The sequence below is a fragment of the Pleurodeles waltl genome, chromosome 4_2 (assembly GCF_031143425.1).
Source record: "Pleurodeles waltl isolate 20211129_DDA chromosome 4_2, aPleWal1.hap1.20221129, whole genome shotgun sequence".
Taxonomy (NCBI): domain Eukaryota; kingdom Metazoa; phylum Chordata; class Amphibia; order Caudata; family Salamandridae; genus Pleurodeles; species Pleurodeles waltl.
In genome coordinates, this window is record NC_090443.1 from 1059492050 (window position 1) to 1059510981 (window position 18932).

An 18932-nucleotide genomic window follows, 5' to 3' on the forward strand; every position below is an offset into this window, starting at 1 on the left:
CTAAGGTGTTAGTTTGTAATCACTGTTGGCACAGTTTACCCACACTGTATGTCGTAACAATACCCCTGTGTTGACCTGAGACAAAACTAGGGTCTGGATGACTAATTTTGAAACCCCCTGAAGAATTCACAAAACATGCCTGACACCCATTTGTGTCAATTGGCCATATTAACCAATCACCGGTAATGGAAAGTGAAGAGTTATAGGTACCAGCCTGGACCTTTGCTTCTAGTTCTTCCTCTGTGACATTCAGGAAGGATTTCCAGTTGTTTTGGGTGCACTAATTTCCTTCAATTTTGCTAACCCCAGACAGGATGTCATTCAAAAATATAATTTGCACAGGAATAAGGCACACTCTAAATAAAGCTTCCCTAACCTGTATTTGCCAACCTTGTGTTCCCCATACTGTCATTACATCAATAGTGTTAATCCAGTATTCATAACCTCCAACTGCAAGATGGGAAACAAAGTAATCTGAGTATATTAACTTTGTGTTTGTTAGCAAAATGTTCCTAATTTGTGAAATGGGTAATTTGAAGTAATATGATTCTGCATTTTTGGTGTCATGCCCAGAGAAATAAGTGAATTTATCAGAATAATGTTTTGGGATCCCCAGAGGTAGAGTTGAGCAGTGTTCCCACTGTGTATAATGGCCCCAGTTGTTATAGCAGAACATGTCCCCATAATGCTTTGTGTTGCTGTACGAATCATCATTTTCAAATACCGTATAGTCTTTCATTTCAGTTAACATTGAAGCAACAGTTTTGACATCCCAATCATCAGATACAACACCAGGTGTAATTACATCAGTCATAGAAATTTTGAAGGCATATGGAGTTTGAATGACCTCGGTAGGCCTGTATATATCAAATAGAACTTTATCCCACACAATCCCACCAGAAATCGGTACAGCTGAAATGTTCACAAGGGACAAGTCTCTTCGGACCTTATCTGAGGAAAGATATGGACTTCATCCATGGGCTCAACAGAGGAGCGTTCAGGAAGGTAATGATCATTTATGAGCAGGTAGAAAACAGTCACAAAACCAATCCATAGGAAACATGCAAATAATGTCAAGAATAACCATATATAGTTCCATGGTTGAAATAGTTATTTTTAAGCCATATATACAGCTTACATGTCTTTGAAACATTTTCAATCGTAGGAGTGGATGAAGTTGAAGAAAAGTTATCAATGTCGATGAAGTAACCAGAAGCAGTCTCTGCAAACACAGGGGCTGGTGCATTACTGGTGGATACTTCCACTTCGCATGGAGGCTCATAGTAGACAATGTCGTCAGTTTGTGTTTGTGTTGTGTTGGAGTAGAAAAATAGCCAAGTCTTGGACAGGTGATGTTGTTGAAGTGGTAACAAGAATCAGCAAAAGATTATTATCCTCCCTCCCCATGGTCGAGGAGGTATTTGTAGCATTGTTAGACATGCTGGTGTAGTCAGAAGCATTTTTGTTCTTCTTGGAAGTGGTATGTCCTGTTGGGTAATGAGAGGGGACCGGGAACAACCCAAGGGACCTCTGGGTTCACTGTGCAAGATCAGCCACATGATGAAGTTTGATGTTGTCAATCAAGAGGAATCTTTTTGATTTGGAGCCAGACAGCGGTGGTAAGATAACAGTTCTGGTACCTTATATTCCCAGGACTGGGACCGGTGCTCCATATGATGGACCAAATTCCTTCTTCACAGCAATCTTCTCACAAACCAGATCCTCAATTTTAGGAATCCAGCCTGTAGACGTTGTTGGCAAATCCCTTATTCCTAAAGTGGTGGATGATTTATTATCACAAAATTGCTGAAGCTCCTTTAAGCCAATGGGACATTTATGTCAAAAGGTGTAACTGCTGCCTCCAAACTAGGGCCATCAAGATCTGGGACATACATAGGTATCCCAAAGAGAACCTCATAAGGAGTGTGTCCCCCCAAAGACCGTCTTGGAAGATTATACAGTGGCTCTCTGGACCCCATATAGGTGATGAATCCAACTGTGGTCTGAACCTAATACTCTACAGCTTAGATCTCAATTCCTCCTCTCCACAACCAAATTTCCCTCAGGATGGTATGGTGAGGAATAATGGAGTTCAACACCCATTGTCCCCATGGCGTCCCTGAATGCCTTAGGGGCAAAGGCAGGGGCCTGGTCCGAGTGAAATACTGCATATGTACTGATAAAGATCAGCAAGCCTTTGCTAACAGTTTGAGCGTCAGCCGATAGCAGTGGCCATACCCACAGAAATCTAGAACAAGAATCTACAGCGACTAAGCTGTATTTGTATGCACCATCACGTTGTAAGGGACAGCAATGGTCCAGGTACACAGATTGTTGTGGCCTATTAGACACTAAGGGCCAGATGTAGGTAGCATTTTGGATGGTGCAAACTGCGAAAATCGCAGTTTGCGCCATGCAAAATGAGCATTGCGATGCTCGTTCCCATTTGGCGAGTCGGTACCGACTCGCAAAATGGGAATGCGACTCGCAAATAGGAAAGGGTGACCCCTTCCTATTTGCGACTCGCACTGCAATGCTAAATTGCTTTGTCACAGCGAAATTGGTCGCAAAGCAATTTGTAGTTACCACCAGTGTCACACCTTGGACCCCTTCCCCTTTGTGAATGTTGCCAAATGGTTTAGTTATTTTTTGTGTATTGCAACTCGTTTTCCTTTATGGAAAACGGGCTGCAATACAAAAAAAAAATGCTTTATTTAAAAAGCAGTCACAGACATGGAGGTCTGCTGCCTCCAGCAGGCCACCATCCCTGTGAGTGCAGGGAATCGTTACGGGGTTGCAAAATGCGACCCACCTCATTAATATTAATGAGGTGAGTCTTTGCGACCCCATAGCGATTCGCAGCCGGTGTCTGAGACACCGTTCTGCATCCAAATTTGCGATTCGGAAATTGCGAGTTGCACCGACTCACAATTTCAGAATCGCAAATTCGGAAATTGATACATCTGGCCCTAAAAGAGATGTCGGTGGAGGGCGTTTGATGTTTCAGCACTTAATTTACTGGCAGATGTCACAGCGAAGGACATATTGCTTGCTCTGCTTATATAGACCTGACCACCAGAAGCGTTTCTGTAAGAGTGTTACTGTGGCCACAATACCAGCATGTGCAGAAGCGACACCCTCATGTGCTGCTTTTATGAGATCTAATCTCTGGTCTTGGTTGGGGATCACTCGATCTCCAACCCTAGGAAGTGTTGCGTAGGCAACATTCTGTGCACTGATGTGGTAAGAGCATTTTTTAAAGTATTCTTTTGGGAGAGGCTTGCCTTTGGCCACAGCTTTCACGGTAGTTAATATTTAATTGTCCAATCTTGTCTGAGAACAAGTTACTGCAGCCACAGAAGCTGTAGCTACTGCAGATATGGCCGCTTCATCAACCAAATTATTGCGAATAACGTGTACTCCTACACGTTGGTGGCCCAATGTAGGGACTACATGGACACAGGGTAGCTTATCCTTAAGGTCAGACATCCTCCACCACTTAGGTCTGTATTTTATAGTGTTCCCTTTGGAATCTTTGATCCCGTTCAACTTCCAATGATTAAGATAATCATTGTAGGACTGGAAGCAGTAGTATGAGTCACAGACAATCAGAATGAGTAGTCCTGGCTCTTTGTGTTCTAGCGCTAGTATAAGGGCTTTGAGTTCAGTCAGCTGAGCTGTGCAGTCCCCTGGGGTGTGCATGTAGGTATTGCGAGGGTAGAATATACCATCCTCCATCACTCCGCTCACGGCTGCTAAAGCGGCTGAGTATTGATGTTTGTTACCTACAGCTGGTTGTGCTGAACCATCAGTGTAAATGACAGTATGTTATCTGTCAAGGGGCAAAATGTCTAGAGGTGCTGGATAATCCTGTTCGTATTAGAGTAATTCTTGTGTTTGAAGTTTTGGATCAAAAAAGTAATCAACATCCGTGGCAGTCAGGGAGGTTAGTCACTGAATCCACGCGGATGTAATGCTTTAGCGTTAGGTATGCTTGCTTTGGTGACAGCTTCTAAGGCTGCCACCGGGGTAATGACAATAATGCATTTCCCTTGGGCAAGAGGCCTCTCCTTGATGACAGCCATCTGACCTGCTGTTAGATTTTTTTCTGTAGGAGCAAAACGTTGTTCTGCATTGGAATATAAATGTGATTTATAAGCTGTGGGCATTGTATTGCCTTCATTAAAGGTGACATAAGTTAACCCAATGGCACCAGCAATTATTCTGATGACCGAATTTGTCTTGTTGTCACAGGTGTATAAGTGTTTTGTTTCTAGCATGTCCTGTTGTAGTCCTCTAAGGATGCGTGTGGGTTCTACTGTCCAGTGTCTGCTAGACAAATTAGGGCGTATTAAGTCATAAAGTGGCTTGATACGTTGTGCATAGTCAGGAATGTAAGTTGTACCAAAGTTAAAGAAACCAAGTAAAGACTGTAGTTTCTTGATTGTATTTAGTGGCTGGAGTTGAGCACATTTTTCCAGAAAGTGCGGGCTAGGCTCTTGTCCTCGTTTGATAGCTCAGATCCCAGGAATAATAAACTGAGAAAGGCTATTGTAGTTTTCCCAATGTTACATTTGTAACCAAGGGCTGAGAATTCTATAACGATCCGATCGACCATGGCAAGATGAATGCTGAGGTATTCATCGGTGAGATAAATGGCATCCACGTAAAACAATGCCTCAGGAGCAATATCATGTAGTATTGATTTTACACGGACTGAGAACACTCCTGGGCTGTTCTACTAGCCTTGGGACAACGGACAAAAGAGTCTTTGTGAGCCAAATGAGAATGCACGTAAGTCCCGACTTTCGTGTGCTAAATTCTGGCAGAAGAAACCATTGGAGATGTCCAACGTTGTTTTGTATTTTTTACACACTATGTTGTTTATTAGTGCGGTGCTATGTGAATTTTGTATAACATGTGCATGCATAACTGTTTAAATATCTGTAGTCTAAGACTATTCTGTATGAATGGTCTGGTATTGCAACAGGGAATAATGAGTTATTCATTGCAGAGACACAGGGCTCCATTACTTCCTGGTAGTCAAGCTGAGTGAGAATCTCCCTCACTGGAGATTTAGCTTTGTGTTAAACAGGATATTGGGGCTGAAGCTGGGGTGAAGACCTGATAGGTATTACATGGCAAGGTAAATCCTTGTCCCAACCTACATGATTGCGGTATAGCTCAATTGACAGCGTGGGCTTGTTTTACTGCCTCTGGAACAAGATCAGAGAAAGAAGGCAAAATGACATCTTCCCCATCTGGGAGCTTACGGACGTGCTCAAGTGGCCAGTCCCTCTCGGCCAGCAAGATATCACAACTAAGTTCATCCCAGAATATCACACCAATTGTGCGCTCTACATCTCCCTCAATTTGGATATTTAAATCATAAACCCTGTTGTGTGGGAGGATGCGCCCATCCGCAGTCACAACTGCAATAAAATCGCTAGTTGCTGTCCCATCCATATGATCTTTCAGACTCTGGTGACATATTGTGACCTCTGCTGCGCTGTCTAACAATGCCACTAGCCATGTCTTGTTCTTCAGCAATGTTCTCAAGTGTACTAGCATTTTTATTTGACAGTGCTGCCACCTTTTTCTTTTCAAACTGTGGCTTTTGTTGTGGGGACTGGTCTTTTTTGTCTGAAGACTGTGGGGAGTCTTTCTTCTGTTTCACGTATTCAGGACGTCGACCTGGACAGCCCTCTCTCACGCTACTTCTATCAGGTGTGTCCTGAAAGGAAGGAGAGGGATGTGAATCAATATATCTGTCAGGAGCTTTTATGTTTGCTCTATTTCTGAGAGTATATCTCCTGTTGGAGTTCTCCAGATGTGGGGAATCTGCTCTCTGATTTTATCCGTCTTTAAATTGTTTTTGTTTATCCCAGAGCTTTTTAAAACCCTCCTGTACTTGTTTAATACCTTACTTAGGGGTGGTACACTGTATTTCATGCTTTTTCTGCTTGGCTCCCAAACGATCCCGTCCTACACTGGTATAGGTATCAGAGATAATTTTCAGTAGCTCTTTCTCCCAGTCCAAATGTGGAATCCCTCTGACACACTGTAGGAGGCTGGCCTGGTTTGTAGTGGGTACCTTGGGTACTTATACCAGGTCCATTTATCCCTTATTAGTGAAGTAGCAGTGTTCTAGCAGCTTAGGCTGATAGAGGTAGCTATAGCAGAGCAGCTTAGGCTGAACTAGGAGACATGCAAAGCTCATGTAATACCACTTATAGTTACCCAGTACGTATACACAAGTAAAGACAATACTCAGTGTTACCATAAATAAAGGTATTTATTTGGGTGACAGAGTACCAAAATATCTTAGAGACAATGCTCCTTCTGGAGGTAAGTATTATACACAATATATGCACTAGCCACCAAAATTAGACAAGGAAATAGTCATAGAACAATGCAAACAATAGGAAATGGGATAGAATGCAAAGGGAGAAAATGGGTCTAGGGGCAACACAAACCATATACTAACAGTGTGGAATGCGAAACACAATTTCCCCCCTAGACAGGTGTAGTGTGTGTAGAATTGCTGGGAGAGTAAGAATACAGTAAAGGTAGGTAAATTAGCCCACCCCAGAGTCCAGAAAAGCAGGACTGAAGTACTGCAAGTTTTCTTAGGACACACTACACCTTGTGATTGGGATTTTGCAGCAACCAACCAAGTCTGCAAAGAACAACTGCTGGATTCCTGGACCTGAAGACCTGCAAAGGAAGGGGACCAAGTCCAGAAGTCAAAAGAAGTTCCAGGAAGGACAGGAGCCCCTGCCAACCTGGAACAGGGTGCAAAGAAGAGTCCCCGGTTTGTTGAAGACTGCAGATATGCACCCTAGGAAGATGCCAGTGGGTTCCTGCATGATGCAAAGGATGTCCCACGATGAAAGATTATTGCAGATGTGATTTCGTGTTGGAATTCGCCAACAAGCCTTGGCTATGACAAAAGTGCACTTTGCATCAAAATGGCGCTGGATGGACCCAGGAGGGACCTGGCGGCTTCAACTCTGTGTGAGGAGGAAGAGGGGGCTCTCTGCACTTTAGAGAGCCCTCAGGATTCCAGCCAGCACCCCCGGAGGTCCCAGGACACGGGGACAAATGAGGTGCAAAACACAGTTGATGCAGCACAACAAAGGAAGGTCCCACACCTCCAGAAAATAACTGAGCAAGTTGAGCATCACAGGATGGAGTGCTGGCGACCTGGGCCAGGCTGTGCATGAAGGAATTTTGCAAATAGTGCACAGAGGCCTCAGGAGGTGAAGAAGATGCAGTACACAAGGGTACCATTGTTGTCAGGGAAGGCAAGGTCTTACCTCCTCCATATTGCGTCAGCAAGACCTCAGGGCAGTCAATGCAGTTGATGTCCACCCTTTGTGTCCTTAGGAGCACGCTCATCACTGTGAGAGGAGTCCAAGGGTAACGGTCGCCGTCTTGGAAGGTGCCTGCTTGGAGCAGGGGTGTGACTCCGTCACTCCACAGGAGATTTCTTCGGCCCTTCTGGTGCAGGATGAAGACAGGCAGTCCCCAGAGCATGCACACAGTGGAAACTGTTGCAGCTGCTGACTTGGAGCTGAGGTTGCAGAAAAAAGTATATCTTGGGGATACTTTGCTGCAGTTACAGCGTTTCTTGGAGCAGGCTGTGGTTGATCCGAGGTCAGAGGATGCTGAAGTTGTTGCAGAGCAGTCCTGAAGGAAACTTGCAAGCAGAATCTGAAGAGAACCCACAGGAGAGACCCTAAATAGTCCTGAGAGTGGAATTGGCTACCTTATCGGGTATGGACCTATCAGGAGGGGTCTCTGACGTCACCTGCCACTAGCCACTCAGAGGCCTCCAGAGTGCCCCCACACCTTGCAAAGCAAGATGGCTGAAGTCTGGGACACACTGGAGGAGCTCTGAGCACCACCCCTAGGGTGGTGATGGACAGGGGAGTGGTCACTCCCCTTTCCTTTGTCCAGTTTCGCGCCTGAGCAGGGGACAAGGGGTTCCTGAACTGGTGTAGACTGGTTTATGCAAGGACGGCACCATCTGTGCCCCTCAAAACATTTCCAGAGGCTGGGGGAGGCTACTGCTCCCCAGACATCCATTTACAAAGGGAGAGGGTGTAACACCCTGCTGTCAGAGGAAATACTTTGTTCTGCCTTCCTGGGACTGGGCTTCCCAGACCCCAGGAAGTCAGAACCCAGTCTGTGAGGTGGCAACAGTTGTAGCTGCATTGCAAGCCTCAGAGAGCTGGTTTAGAAGTACTGGGGTCCATGGTGGAGCCCCCACAATGCATGAAATTGGCCCCCCAATACCAGATTTTGAATGGGGGGACAATGCCATGATCTTAGACATGTTACATGGCGATATTCAGAGTTACCATTGTGAAGCTACATATAGGTATTGACCTATATGTAGTTCATGCGTGTAATGGTGTCCTCGCACTCACAAAGTCTGGGGAAATGGCCCTAAACTATGTGGGGGCACCTTTGTTAGTGCAAGGGTACCCTCACACTTAGTAACTTTGCACCTAACCTTCAGCAAGTGAAGGTTAGATATATAGGTGACTTAAAAGTTTCTTAAGTGCAGTGAAAATGGCTGTAAAATAACATGTGCGTTATTTCACTCAGGCTGCAATGGCAGGTTTGTGCAAGGGTTTGTGGGAGCTCCCTATGGGTGGAAAAATAAATGCTGCAGCCCATGTGGATCTCCTGGAACCCCAATGCCCTGGGTACCTAGGTACCCTATACTAGGGACTTATACGGGGGGTCCATTGTGCCAATTGAAATTGGTAAATGAAGTCACTAGCCTACAATGACAAATTTAAAAGCAGAGAGAGCATAGGCACTGAGGTTCTGGTTAGCAGAGCCTCAGTGACACAGTTAAGCACTATACAGACTCACACATTAGGCCATAAACTATGAGCACCGGGGTCCTGACCAGCAGGATCCCAGTGAGAAAGGCAAAAACATACTGACATACAGGTAAAATGGCGGTAACATGCCAAAGAAGATGGTACTTTGCTACACACGCTGGCGTATAGCCAGTGCTACTGCTTCCCCTTTAATGTTACTGAGTATGATTGAGGAGACTGCGTCAAAGTTACACATTCATTTCATCACCATATATAGGGCTGGAGCAGCCCCGTGCTCATTCTGAATTTGTTTTAACACTTCTGGTAAATTCGCAAGTGTCGGGGTAGCATGTGTGGTAGTATAAATTGCAGGGAAGACTGCACCCCATGTGGCGCAGTTATCCACCGAGGGAACCACCCGAAGGGCAAGCACATTGTGAGAATTCTATGTTTTTCCTGTGGTCCCGTTTGGGGAAACACAGCTTCCAGCTGATTTGTTTTCTGGGCTATACAGAACAGGATTTTCTCTCGTTCTATGGGCACTTTACCCATGATAGAATGCACTGTTTGGGGATTTATTCAAGTAGTAGCAAATTGGTATCCAGCAGGTGCTGGTGGTGCTGGACGAGCTGGTGTCGTGTTCAGAGTTCGCATTACGACCTGAATAAGCCGTGTATATAGTGTTACTATCTCAACATATAAATTGCGCAGATAAGTTGACTGCATATTTTGTACACCTGGGTGAGGTGTGTATGTGGCAAACATAGGCCACGTTGTTCCATCATTACCTTAGGGACTGTTGTATTACGAGTGGTAGGCGCCATTAAACCAGTTCTGATTTTCTTGATAAGTAATCAATATTTCAAGATACTGGTATGCTTGGTACCGTTGAGATACGTTTGCAATTCTGTATATGTGGAATGTAAATGATCTTTGGTCTTCCTCAGGAAAGGTGACCCAAGAGTAAAATGTTTCTGTTTGGTAAGCTTCATTAGCTTCTACTATGAGTGTGACATCCCTGCCCTCATCTGTTAAGCCACACGCTACTAAGTGTAATGTTAGTGCTTGTCTAGCATTCTCAGGAATGTGTATGGCGTTAGCCATACTGTGTAATAGGTAAAGAGATGGAACTCTTACTTGGGAGAAAAAGTCCTTTTAATTGTTTGAGCTTGAACAACCTACAGTCTAGTTAGGTGCTCCCTGTTCAGCTGAGGATGATCTTCTCCAAGACCACAGACGACTCCGTATAATGGTACTTAGGGTACCTGTTGTATATGAGACAGTGATAGTCAGGGTATCCGTTAATTAGTGACTAAACACCATTGTTGGTGGCGCCATGTCGTAGTTTGACTCTTCCTCTAGGCAAGAATGCTGGTTTAAGGGTGACAGTACTTATGTTTCTAGGTGTCTATGCCAGTCCTGCAATAAGTCATAACTGTTGTCCCAACACTCCCGGCTCACAAGCAGCACCTCACCAAAACCCCAAACAGTAAAAGGTGATTTGCGGCAGCCTTTACGCATAGACTCAAGAGTGCGACATCTCAGGGAGTGTCGTGGTTAAACGGAGATTACCTCTTTCTCACATCAACAACATGTCTCAGTCAAACACACAGGCAATGAAGGAAATGCAGTGAGTTTTCAATAGGTTTTATTAACAAAACTACATCTACGTTAAGTTGCATGGGCTGTAATGATTAGGATAATGAACAAGGAACAGAATGGTAAAGACAAGAGTCATGAATACAAAGACCCCCACCATCTTGCAATAACATAAAATGACATGAGATATGAAATATTTCCTAATATCCTAGCATGATAAACCTAACCCCTAACCTAAACAGAGTTAGGTGTGTTAAACCTAATCTGCCAGTACCATGTCCATGAGAAGAGCCCCCCATCCCCTGTTACCTTGGAATGAGGTCTCTAGATCAGACTCCTTAAGGACACGAAGACTGGGTCAGTGTCAAGGCGACATGTAGCATGGATAGGGTCAATGGCATCTGGTAGGAATGACTCTAACTATCTGTCTGTGTGAGGCGCATTTATACAGACCTGATCGGACCACTGACGTAGGATTGTTCCTAAACAATAGATAACAAGACATGCTTGGGGTGGCAATTACATAAACAATTCCCTCGAAAGCACAAATTGGGAAAGTACATAGGTGGTCATTACAACCCTGGCGGACGGTGTTAAAGGTGCGGTAATACCGCAAACAGGCCGGCGGACAAAAAAAGGGAATTATGACCCTGGCGGAAACCGCCAACAAAGACAGCCACTTTAAGACACCGCCCGCCACGGCGGTACAGACAAGCAGCGCAGCGGTTACCGCCAACAGACAGGCGGGAGACAATGTACCGCCCACACTATTACAACCCGCCAATCTGCCACCTTTTCCGGGGCGGATTCACTGTGGATAAAAACACGGCGGAAACAGTTTCTGCAATGGGAAAATGCTCACCTTAGCACATCCCACGAGGAAGGAGGACACCATGGAGCCGGAATTACAAATCCTACCTGCCCTTGATTTTCTGCTCCTTTACGACCAACAGCTATGTAGGCGCATAAGATACCGGTGAGTACTGCACCTACGACATGGGGGAGGCAAAAGTTAGGGGGACACCCACCAAACACCCCCACCCCCACCCTCGCATTATACAACATACACACCAATGCAGACACAAAAATCACAGTAACAACCCACAATCCCCCCGGAAGAATGCAAAGACAATGCGAAATTCGGGCAAACATTGTAATGTGCCAATATACATGTCATACAAAAATATACAGATATATATCTCAAAATCACTCTTATTTACACATATAATCCGAGAAGTAGTGCAGATATGTACACAACAATGTCCGTGCACCAACAGTCCAAAAATGCATGGGCGAGGCCCACAATAGATACCTGACCAAAATCGAAGAGAACACTGCCGGGGCATCAGATAGAAACACTACAGGCACCTCAGGGGGAAGGGAAGGGGGGGCACCTCAGCCAGATGAATGCGAAGCCAGATCCACAACGGGGCTCCATGCCCATTGATGTATCCTGGGGAGTGCAAAGCCATAGTCTCTCAAGTCTCTACAGTGGGTGGGTTGCCCACTGTGCCATCCTGGGGAGTGCAAGGCCACAGTCTCTCAAGTCTATACAGTGGGTGGGTTGCCCACTGTGCCATCCTGGGGAGTGCAAAGCCATAGTCTCTCAAGTCTCTACAGTGGGTGGGTTGTCCACTGTGCCATCCTGGGGAGTGCAAAGAAACAGTCTCTCAAGTCTCTACAGTGGGTGGATTGCCCACTGCGCCATCCTGGGGAGTGCAAAGCCACAGTCTCTCAAGTAGATGCAGGTCTCCACTGGTTCTGGAGGGGGACTGGTGCCCAGACTGGATGAGTCTCCCCGTGAAAGTACCTGTCCTGTGACTGTCCCAGCTACACATGGGATAAGGATGCCTGATGTGGCGGTCCATTCATTCCTACACGGTGCATGCCCTGTTCAGCGGTGCTCTGACATGGCGGTTCTGGACTGTTCAGCGGTGCTTTGCCATGGCGGTCTTTTCCCTGTTCAGTGGTGCTTTGCCATGGCGGTCTTTGCCCTGTTCAGCAGTGCTTTGACATGGAGGTTCTGGACTGGGCAGCGGTGCTTTGCCATGGCGGTCTTTGCCCTGTTCAGCGGTGCTTTGACATGGCGGTTCTGGACTGGTCAGCGGTGCTTTGCCATGGCGGTCTTTGCCCTGTTCAGCGGTGCTTTGACATGGCGGTTCTGGACTGTTCAGCGGTGCTTTGCCATGGCGGTCTTTGCCCTGTTCAGCGGTGCTTTGACATGGTGGTTCTGAACTGTTCAGCGGTGCTTTGCCATGGCGGTCTTTGCCCTGTTCAGCAGTGCTTTGCCATGGAGGTCTTTGCCATGGGGAGGGGTGCTTTGACATGGCGGTCTTTGCCCTGTTCAGCGGTGCTTTGACATGGCGGTTCTGGACTGTTCAGCTGTGCTTTGCCATGGCGGTCTTTGCCCTGTTCAGCAGTGCTTTGACATGGCAGTTCTGGACTGTTCAGCAGTGCTTTCCCATGGCGGTTCTGATACGGACATTGGTGTGTGGCATGACGATCTCTACACTGGGCATTGGTGTGTGGCATGATGATCTCTACACTGGGCATTGGTGTGTGGCATGAGTTCTCTACAGTGGGCATTGGTGTGTGGAATGACGTTCCATCATTGCCCAGCAGGGCTGTGGCATCCTCGCCCCTCATGGGCTGTGACTCTGGCGGTGGTCTCTGGACCAGTGACGATACTTGGGCCCTCCTGGGCTGTGACTCCGGCGGTGGTCTCTGGACCAGTGACGATACTTGTGCCCTCCTGGGCTGTGACTCTGGCGGTGGTCTCTGGACCAGTGACGATACATGGGCCCTCCTGGGCTGTGACTCTGGCGGTGGTCTCTGGACCAGTGACGATACTTGGGCCCTCCTGGGTTGTGACTCTGGCGGTGGTCTCTGGACCAGTGACGATACTTGGGCCCTCCTTGGCTGTGACTCCGGCGGTGGTCTCTGGACCAGTGACAATACTTGGGCCCTCCTGGGCTGTGACTCTGGCGGTGGTTTCTGGACCAGTGACGACGGTGCTGGCGGTTGTGTCTGGACCGCTGGAAATGATGGCGCACTTCTCCACCGTGACACTCACAACAGGCTGGGCAGACTTCCTCTGGACCTTCCCCCCCTTTTTTGGAGTTACAGCTGACTCACCAATCGCCTTCGATCCCATGTCACTTGTTGTCCCACCAGGAGTCTTAAGACGGTCCCGTCGTCCACTCTCCAATTTCTGAGCCTTTACAGGGGGTGGGCTGCCAGTGCCTTTGCTCTGGGTCCTACTGCCTGCTCTGGTGGCCGGTGCACTCCAAAAACCTGGAACACGCACCACTGGTACTGGAGGCTTTTTGTCAAAGCCCAGCTCACCTGAGTCCTCGTTCAGTTCTGATAGAAGTTGAAGACAATCAGACCCCACCCTGAAACTGCTTGTTCCAGCACACTAGTTTTTAAAACAGTGCACTAAGAACAGAAGCTCAAGGGAAGGGGGGAAGTGGATAAAATAAAATAAAGAGACAACACCGTTCTTGCGTTTCCACTGTTGAAGTGCTGCACAAATCTGCGGCCCTTTCTGACTTCTGTAGAAACTGGTGCCTAATGAAACATAAACAATGAACAGATAAGTACAACCTATTCCTAACTGGGTTCCTGACTATCCCTTTATTTATTAGAAATTCTCTTCTAAAAGTACCTCTTGGATCCTGGTCTCTAGTTTCCAGGTTTGGAATGTGTTACTGCTCTGGGATGTGCTTTCTATTACTCTAAAGCTTCTAAAACATTAAACAAATACCGTTATCAGAATTACCAATATCAAACATTCATCTTAATATAACTAAAGCATAAATTCCCAATAGCAGACTCACTTTTCCCATATTTCCAGAATCTTTTATAAAATAAATACTGTACTTTTACATCAAAATACAGCATGTAATTTGTGCAAGTCCTTGATTTTCTGTTTGCCTTGCTGTTAATGGTTTCCACTGTTCGATTCTTAAAAGTTCCATAAAAAAATGTTTGCTTCCGCAAAGTATTCTTGTAACAAAGAGTTTGAATCACAATGTTCGTGGAAGGTATCTTGTTTCAAATTGTCTATACACGAATCCAGAAATTGTTGTCAAAGTTCTTTCAGGTAATAAAAAGTTTTGCACTTACTTGTTGCTGGCAAGAGATACTGATCAGTCTAACCTTGTCTTCTTTCTCTTTTGCAGGTTGCTTGTAAGAGAGAGGCTGAGGCAAGGAGGAACCGGAAACCGGAAGAAGGAAGAGCCAGCAGTTGCGCCCATTGAAGCCAATGAAAGTCTGTAAAGAGCAGGAGTGCCAGCGCCGAGGGATCTGTTCTCAGGTAAGCGGGAGGTAGACGAGCACAAGCACTGGGTGAGGCTCGGGGCTGCCTTTTATAGACAGGGCTGGGTGTGGTCCTCACATGCTGCACATGTTTTTGAAAGGTGTGCAGAGCTGGGTGTGGTTTGAAGAGCTGGGTGTGGTCCTCACATGCTGCACATGTTCTTGAAAGGTGTGCAGAGTTTCAGTTATTATGCAAATGAGTTGAATTAACACATGGCCTAGAGAGAAGTGTTTTAAAGAAGCCTTGGTAAAAGCAAGGCCCAATGTGTAAACAAAACAGCACATTAAACAACATACACAGAAGCCTGGGGGGGGGGGGAAGGTGAGATAACAAGAAAGGCTTTCAATTGTAAGTTTAAAAGGGAGCTATTACAGAACCCACTAGTGCAGTGAGAGGGGACATGCTGTGCACAAACCCTAACAGTTGCCCCCCTCAAAGGCCCTCCTACAGGACGGGGTTTTCCTGGATTTTTTAAATAAAACCGTCTAATCAGCTGTGGGGCATGTACATATGATGCTGGTTCCCATGAATTCTCAGATTCATCATATCCTTTCCATTCTACTAAATAAAACAGACGTTTATGTTGAGTCTTTTATGCTTTTCACTTCATATTCTAGATTTCCCTTAATTGGTATGGATGGAGGTGGTGGTTCAGGTCGGGTTTTTGGATTGTACGGCTTAAGCAAGGACACATGGAATGTAGTATGTACTGGATATTCTTTTGGTAAATCTAATTTTACTGTTACCGGGTTTACTATGGCAGTTATACTAAAGGGTCCAATGAAACGTGGTTGCAGCTTTCGGGATCCCTCTATGTTTAGGTTCTTTGTGGAGAGCCATACCTTGTCACCGATTTTATACATTGGGGCCTCAGATCTGTGTTTGTCTGCTTGTCTTTTCATGCTTTCCTTGTACTTTAATAAATGTTTCCTGGCTTTGTCTTGTATGTCACCTAACCTCGTTAGTCTATCCGTTACTGTAGGTAACAGAGAATCTTCTAACAAAATGGGTATAGCTCTTGGATGATACCCCTGCAAGAAATAGAATGGTGAGCAAAGTAGAGCTGAATGCTCAGTATTATTATAAACAAACTCCGCTACAGGGAGAGCTTCCAACCATTCACTAGAATAATCAGCCAATAAACAACGTAGCGTTTGAAGTAAGGTTTGGTTCAGTCGTTCAATCTGTCCATCTGTCTCTGGGTGGAAAGCAGTGGATAATGCCACATCTATTTTCAGTTTTTTACATAATTTTTTCCAAAATTTAGAGTTGAACTGGCTCCCTCGGTCTGACACCACTTTGCTTGGCAAACCATGTAAACGCACAATTTCCCTTATAAAAATATCGGCAAATTCTGCCACCGTGGGTAATTTCCGTAATGGTACAAAATGTGCCATTTTAGATAAAAAATCCACTATAACCAACACTGTTGTGAAAGATTTTACAGGTGGTAAACCTACAATAAAGTCTACGCTCACAGTGTGCCAAGGTTGTTTGGGTGTTGGCATTGGTATTAACAAGCCGTCAGGGGCCTTATGAGAAGATTTATGTCTTGCACAAATTGGACAGGTAGTGACAAATTGCTTAATGTCCTTTCTTATAGTGTCCCACCAAAAGTGTTTTTGCACATTTTCCAGGGTTTTTACCCAACCAGGATGACCTGCCAACGGTGAGGCGTGATGCCAAATTATCACCTGTGTTTGTAATTCAGAGGTGGGCACTAACAGCATGTTGTCGTGATACAATAAACCTCGTTGTATTGTGTTATGGGAATCCTTTAACCAATCCTGAGGTGCTATTTGCATGTGTGCATTATATAGATCTGTGATGAAATCCTTCTGTTGTACTGGTGCCAAAAACTTTTGGGGAAGAATAATGGGTTCTCCTATTTTATCTTGTTTCATGTCTGAGGTATGTACGTATCTAGATAACACATCAGATTGAATTTGTTGTGCACCTGGTCTATAGGTTATTACAAAGTCAAATGTGCTAAAAAAATTTAACCAGCGCATCTGACGTGGTGTTAGTGCTTTAAGTGATCCAAAAAACTGTAGGTTCCTATGGTCAGAAAAGATTGTAACTGGGTACTTGGCTCCCATTAAATGGTGCCTCCATTCTGAAAAGGCTACTTTGATAGCTAGTAGTTCCCTTTCAGCCACAGTGTAATTTTGTTCAGCTGGTAATAACTTTTTGGAATAGAAGGCTATAGGATGTAACTGGCCATCTACTGCATCTCGTTGAGAGAGAACTCCTCCTAAAGCTACTTGTGAAGCATCCGCTTCAACAAAAAAAGGCAAGTCAGGATCAGGATGTTTCAGAATTGGGGCTGAAGTGAACTTTTGTTTTAAGAGTTGAAAGGCGTGTGCTGCCTCATCAGTCCAAAGAAATCGTTGCCCTTTCCGCAACAAGGTAGTTATTGGGGCCGCAATGTCTGCGAAATGTGCAATAAACCTCCTATAAAAATTGGCGAAACCCAGAAATTTCTGAATATCTTTTACAGAGGATGGTTCTGGCCAATCAGCAATAGCACTGATTTTCTTTACATCCATAGTTATTCCTTGAGGTGACAGGCAATATCCTAAAAAGTCCACCTTGCTGACATTAAAAGTACACTTTTCTAACTTAGCAAAAAGATGATTTTCTTTTAACTTTGATAATACTGCACGAACATGTTGGGTATGTTCTTCTGAGTTCTTAGAGTAAATGAGGATGTCGTCTATGTATACTATGACACAAACGTCCAGGAATTCGTGTAGGACCTCATTTATAAAGAACTGAAAGGCCGCAGGGGCATTACATAACCCAAAGGGCATTACTGTGTACTCAAATAAACCAAACTTTGTCTTGAAAGCTGTCTTCCACTCATCCCCCTCTTTTACTCGGACCAGCTGGTAAGCTCCCCGCAGATCTAGTTTAGTGTATACAGTAGAATGTCTTAATTGATCCAACAACACAGGTATTAGCGGAAGAGGATATTTATTCTTTATTGTAGCCTTATTTAGTCCTCTATAATCGATACACGCGCGCAGGGATTTATCCGGCTTCGGGATAAAAAAGAGTGGAGATGACACCGGAGATGTGGAATGACGGATGAACCCAGACTGTAGTAGGTCATCTAGGTAGGTTCTTAAGTATTTGGTTTCTTCGTCAGTCAAAGCATATACTCTGTTATTAGGTAAAGGGGCCCTTGGGATAAGATCTATACGACAGTCATAAGACCGATGTGGGGGCAGCACACTAGCCTTTACTGGATCAAAGACGTCTTTAAAGTCAGAATATTCAGGAGGGAGACTTGGTTCATCTTGTGTAACACTAGCACAGTGTAATACTGTGCTCTGTTCTGTACCTGCTTCTTGATAGCAATTGGTTCTACAGAAAGAGGAATCCAAAGTAACAGTTCTATTCACCCAATCAATTTTTGGGTTATGAGTTGTTAACCAGGGTACCCCGAGAATCAAACCAAAATTAGGAGTATCTATCAGATCAAAGCTAATCACCTCTGTGTGCCTGTTCTGACAGACCATAACAGTGGACTTGTTTGTTTTGTGATTAATCCAGAGGTCAATTCTGACCCATCCACTGCACATACTGCTTCTGGACAAGGCTTTAGGCACATAGGAAGTCCTAAGTTTTCAGCTAACTTATTATCCACAAAATTTCCTGTCGCGCCTGAGTCCAGTAGGACAGGGAGAGAATGCCTCACTTGGGTAGTAACAATTAAAACGACCTGAATTATGAAATGTCTAGGTGTTGGACCTGGCTTTTTGACAGGGACATCCCCAAACTTTTTGCCTCCTTCCTCCTATTTTTTCTGACCTGTTGTTGTTGGCTTTTGACCTCTGGGCACTTTACCACTGCTAACCAGTGCTAAAGTGCATATGCTCTCTGGGTAAATTGTACTACTGATTGGTTTATCCATGATTGACTATTTAATTTACTTGTAAGTCCCTGGTAGAGTGCACTACATGTGCCTAGGGCAGGTAGATTAAATGCTACTAGTGGGCCTGCAGCACTGGTTGTGCCACCCACCTCAGTAGCCCCTTAACCCTGTCTCAGGCCTGCCATTGCAAGGCATGTGTGTGCAGTTTCACTGCCACTTCGACTTGGCATTTAAAAGTACTTGCCAAGCCTAGAACTCCCCTTTTACTACACATAAGTCATCCCTAATGTGT

The 18932-nt window shown here is 45.2% G+C and overlaps 1 protein-coding gene across 1 annotated transcript in view; it reads right to left on the minus strand.

The window, feature by feature from the left end:
* Window positions 1–5446: 5446 nt before the first annotated feature.
* The window catches only part of LOC138294033 (olfactory receptor 5AR1-like), a 64547-nt gene continuing 51061 nt past the window's right edge, over window positions 5447–18932 (minus strand). The window contains exon 3 of the mRNA XM_069233283.1: window positions 5447–5734. Coding sequence (XP_069089384.1) covers window positions 5447–5734 — 288 coding nt within the window. The remainder of the gene's footprint in view (window positions 5735–18932) is intronic.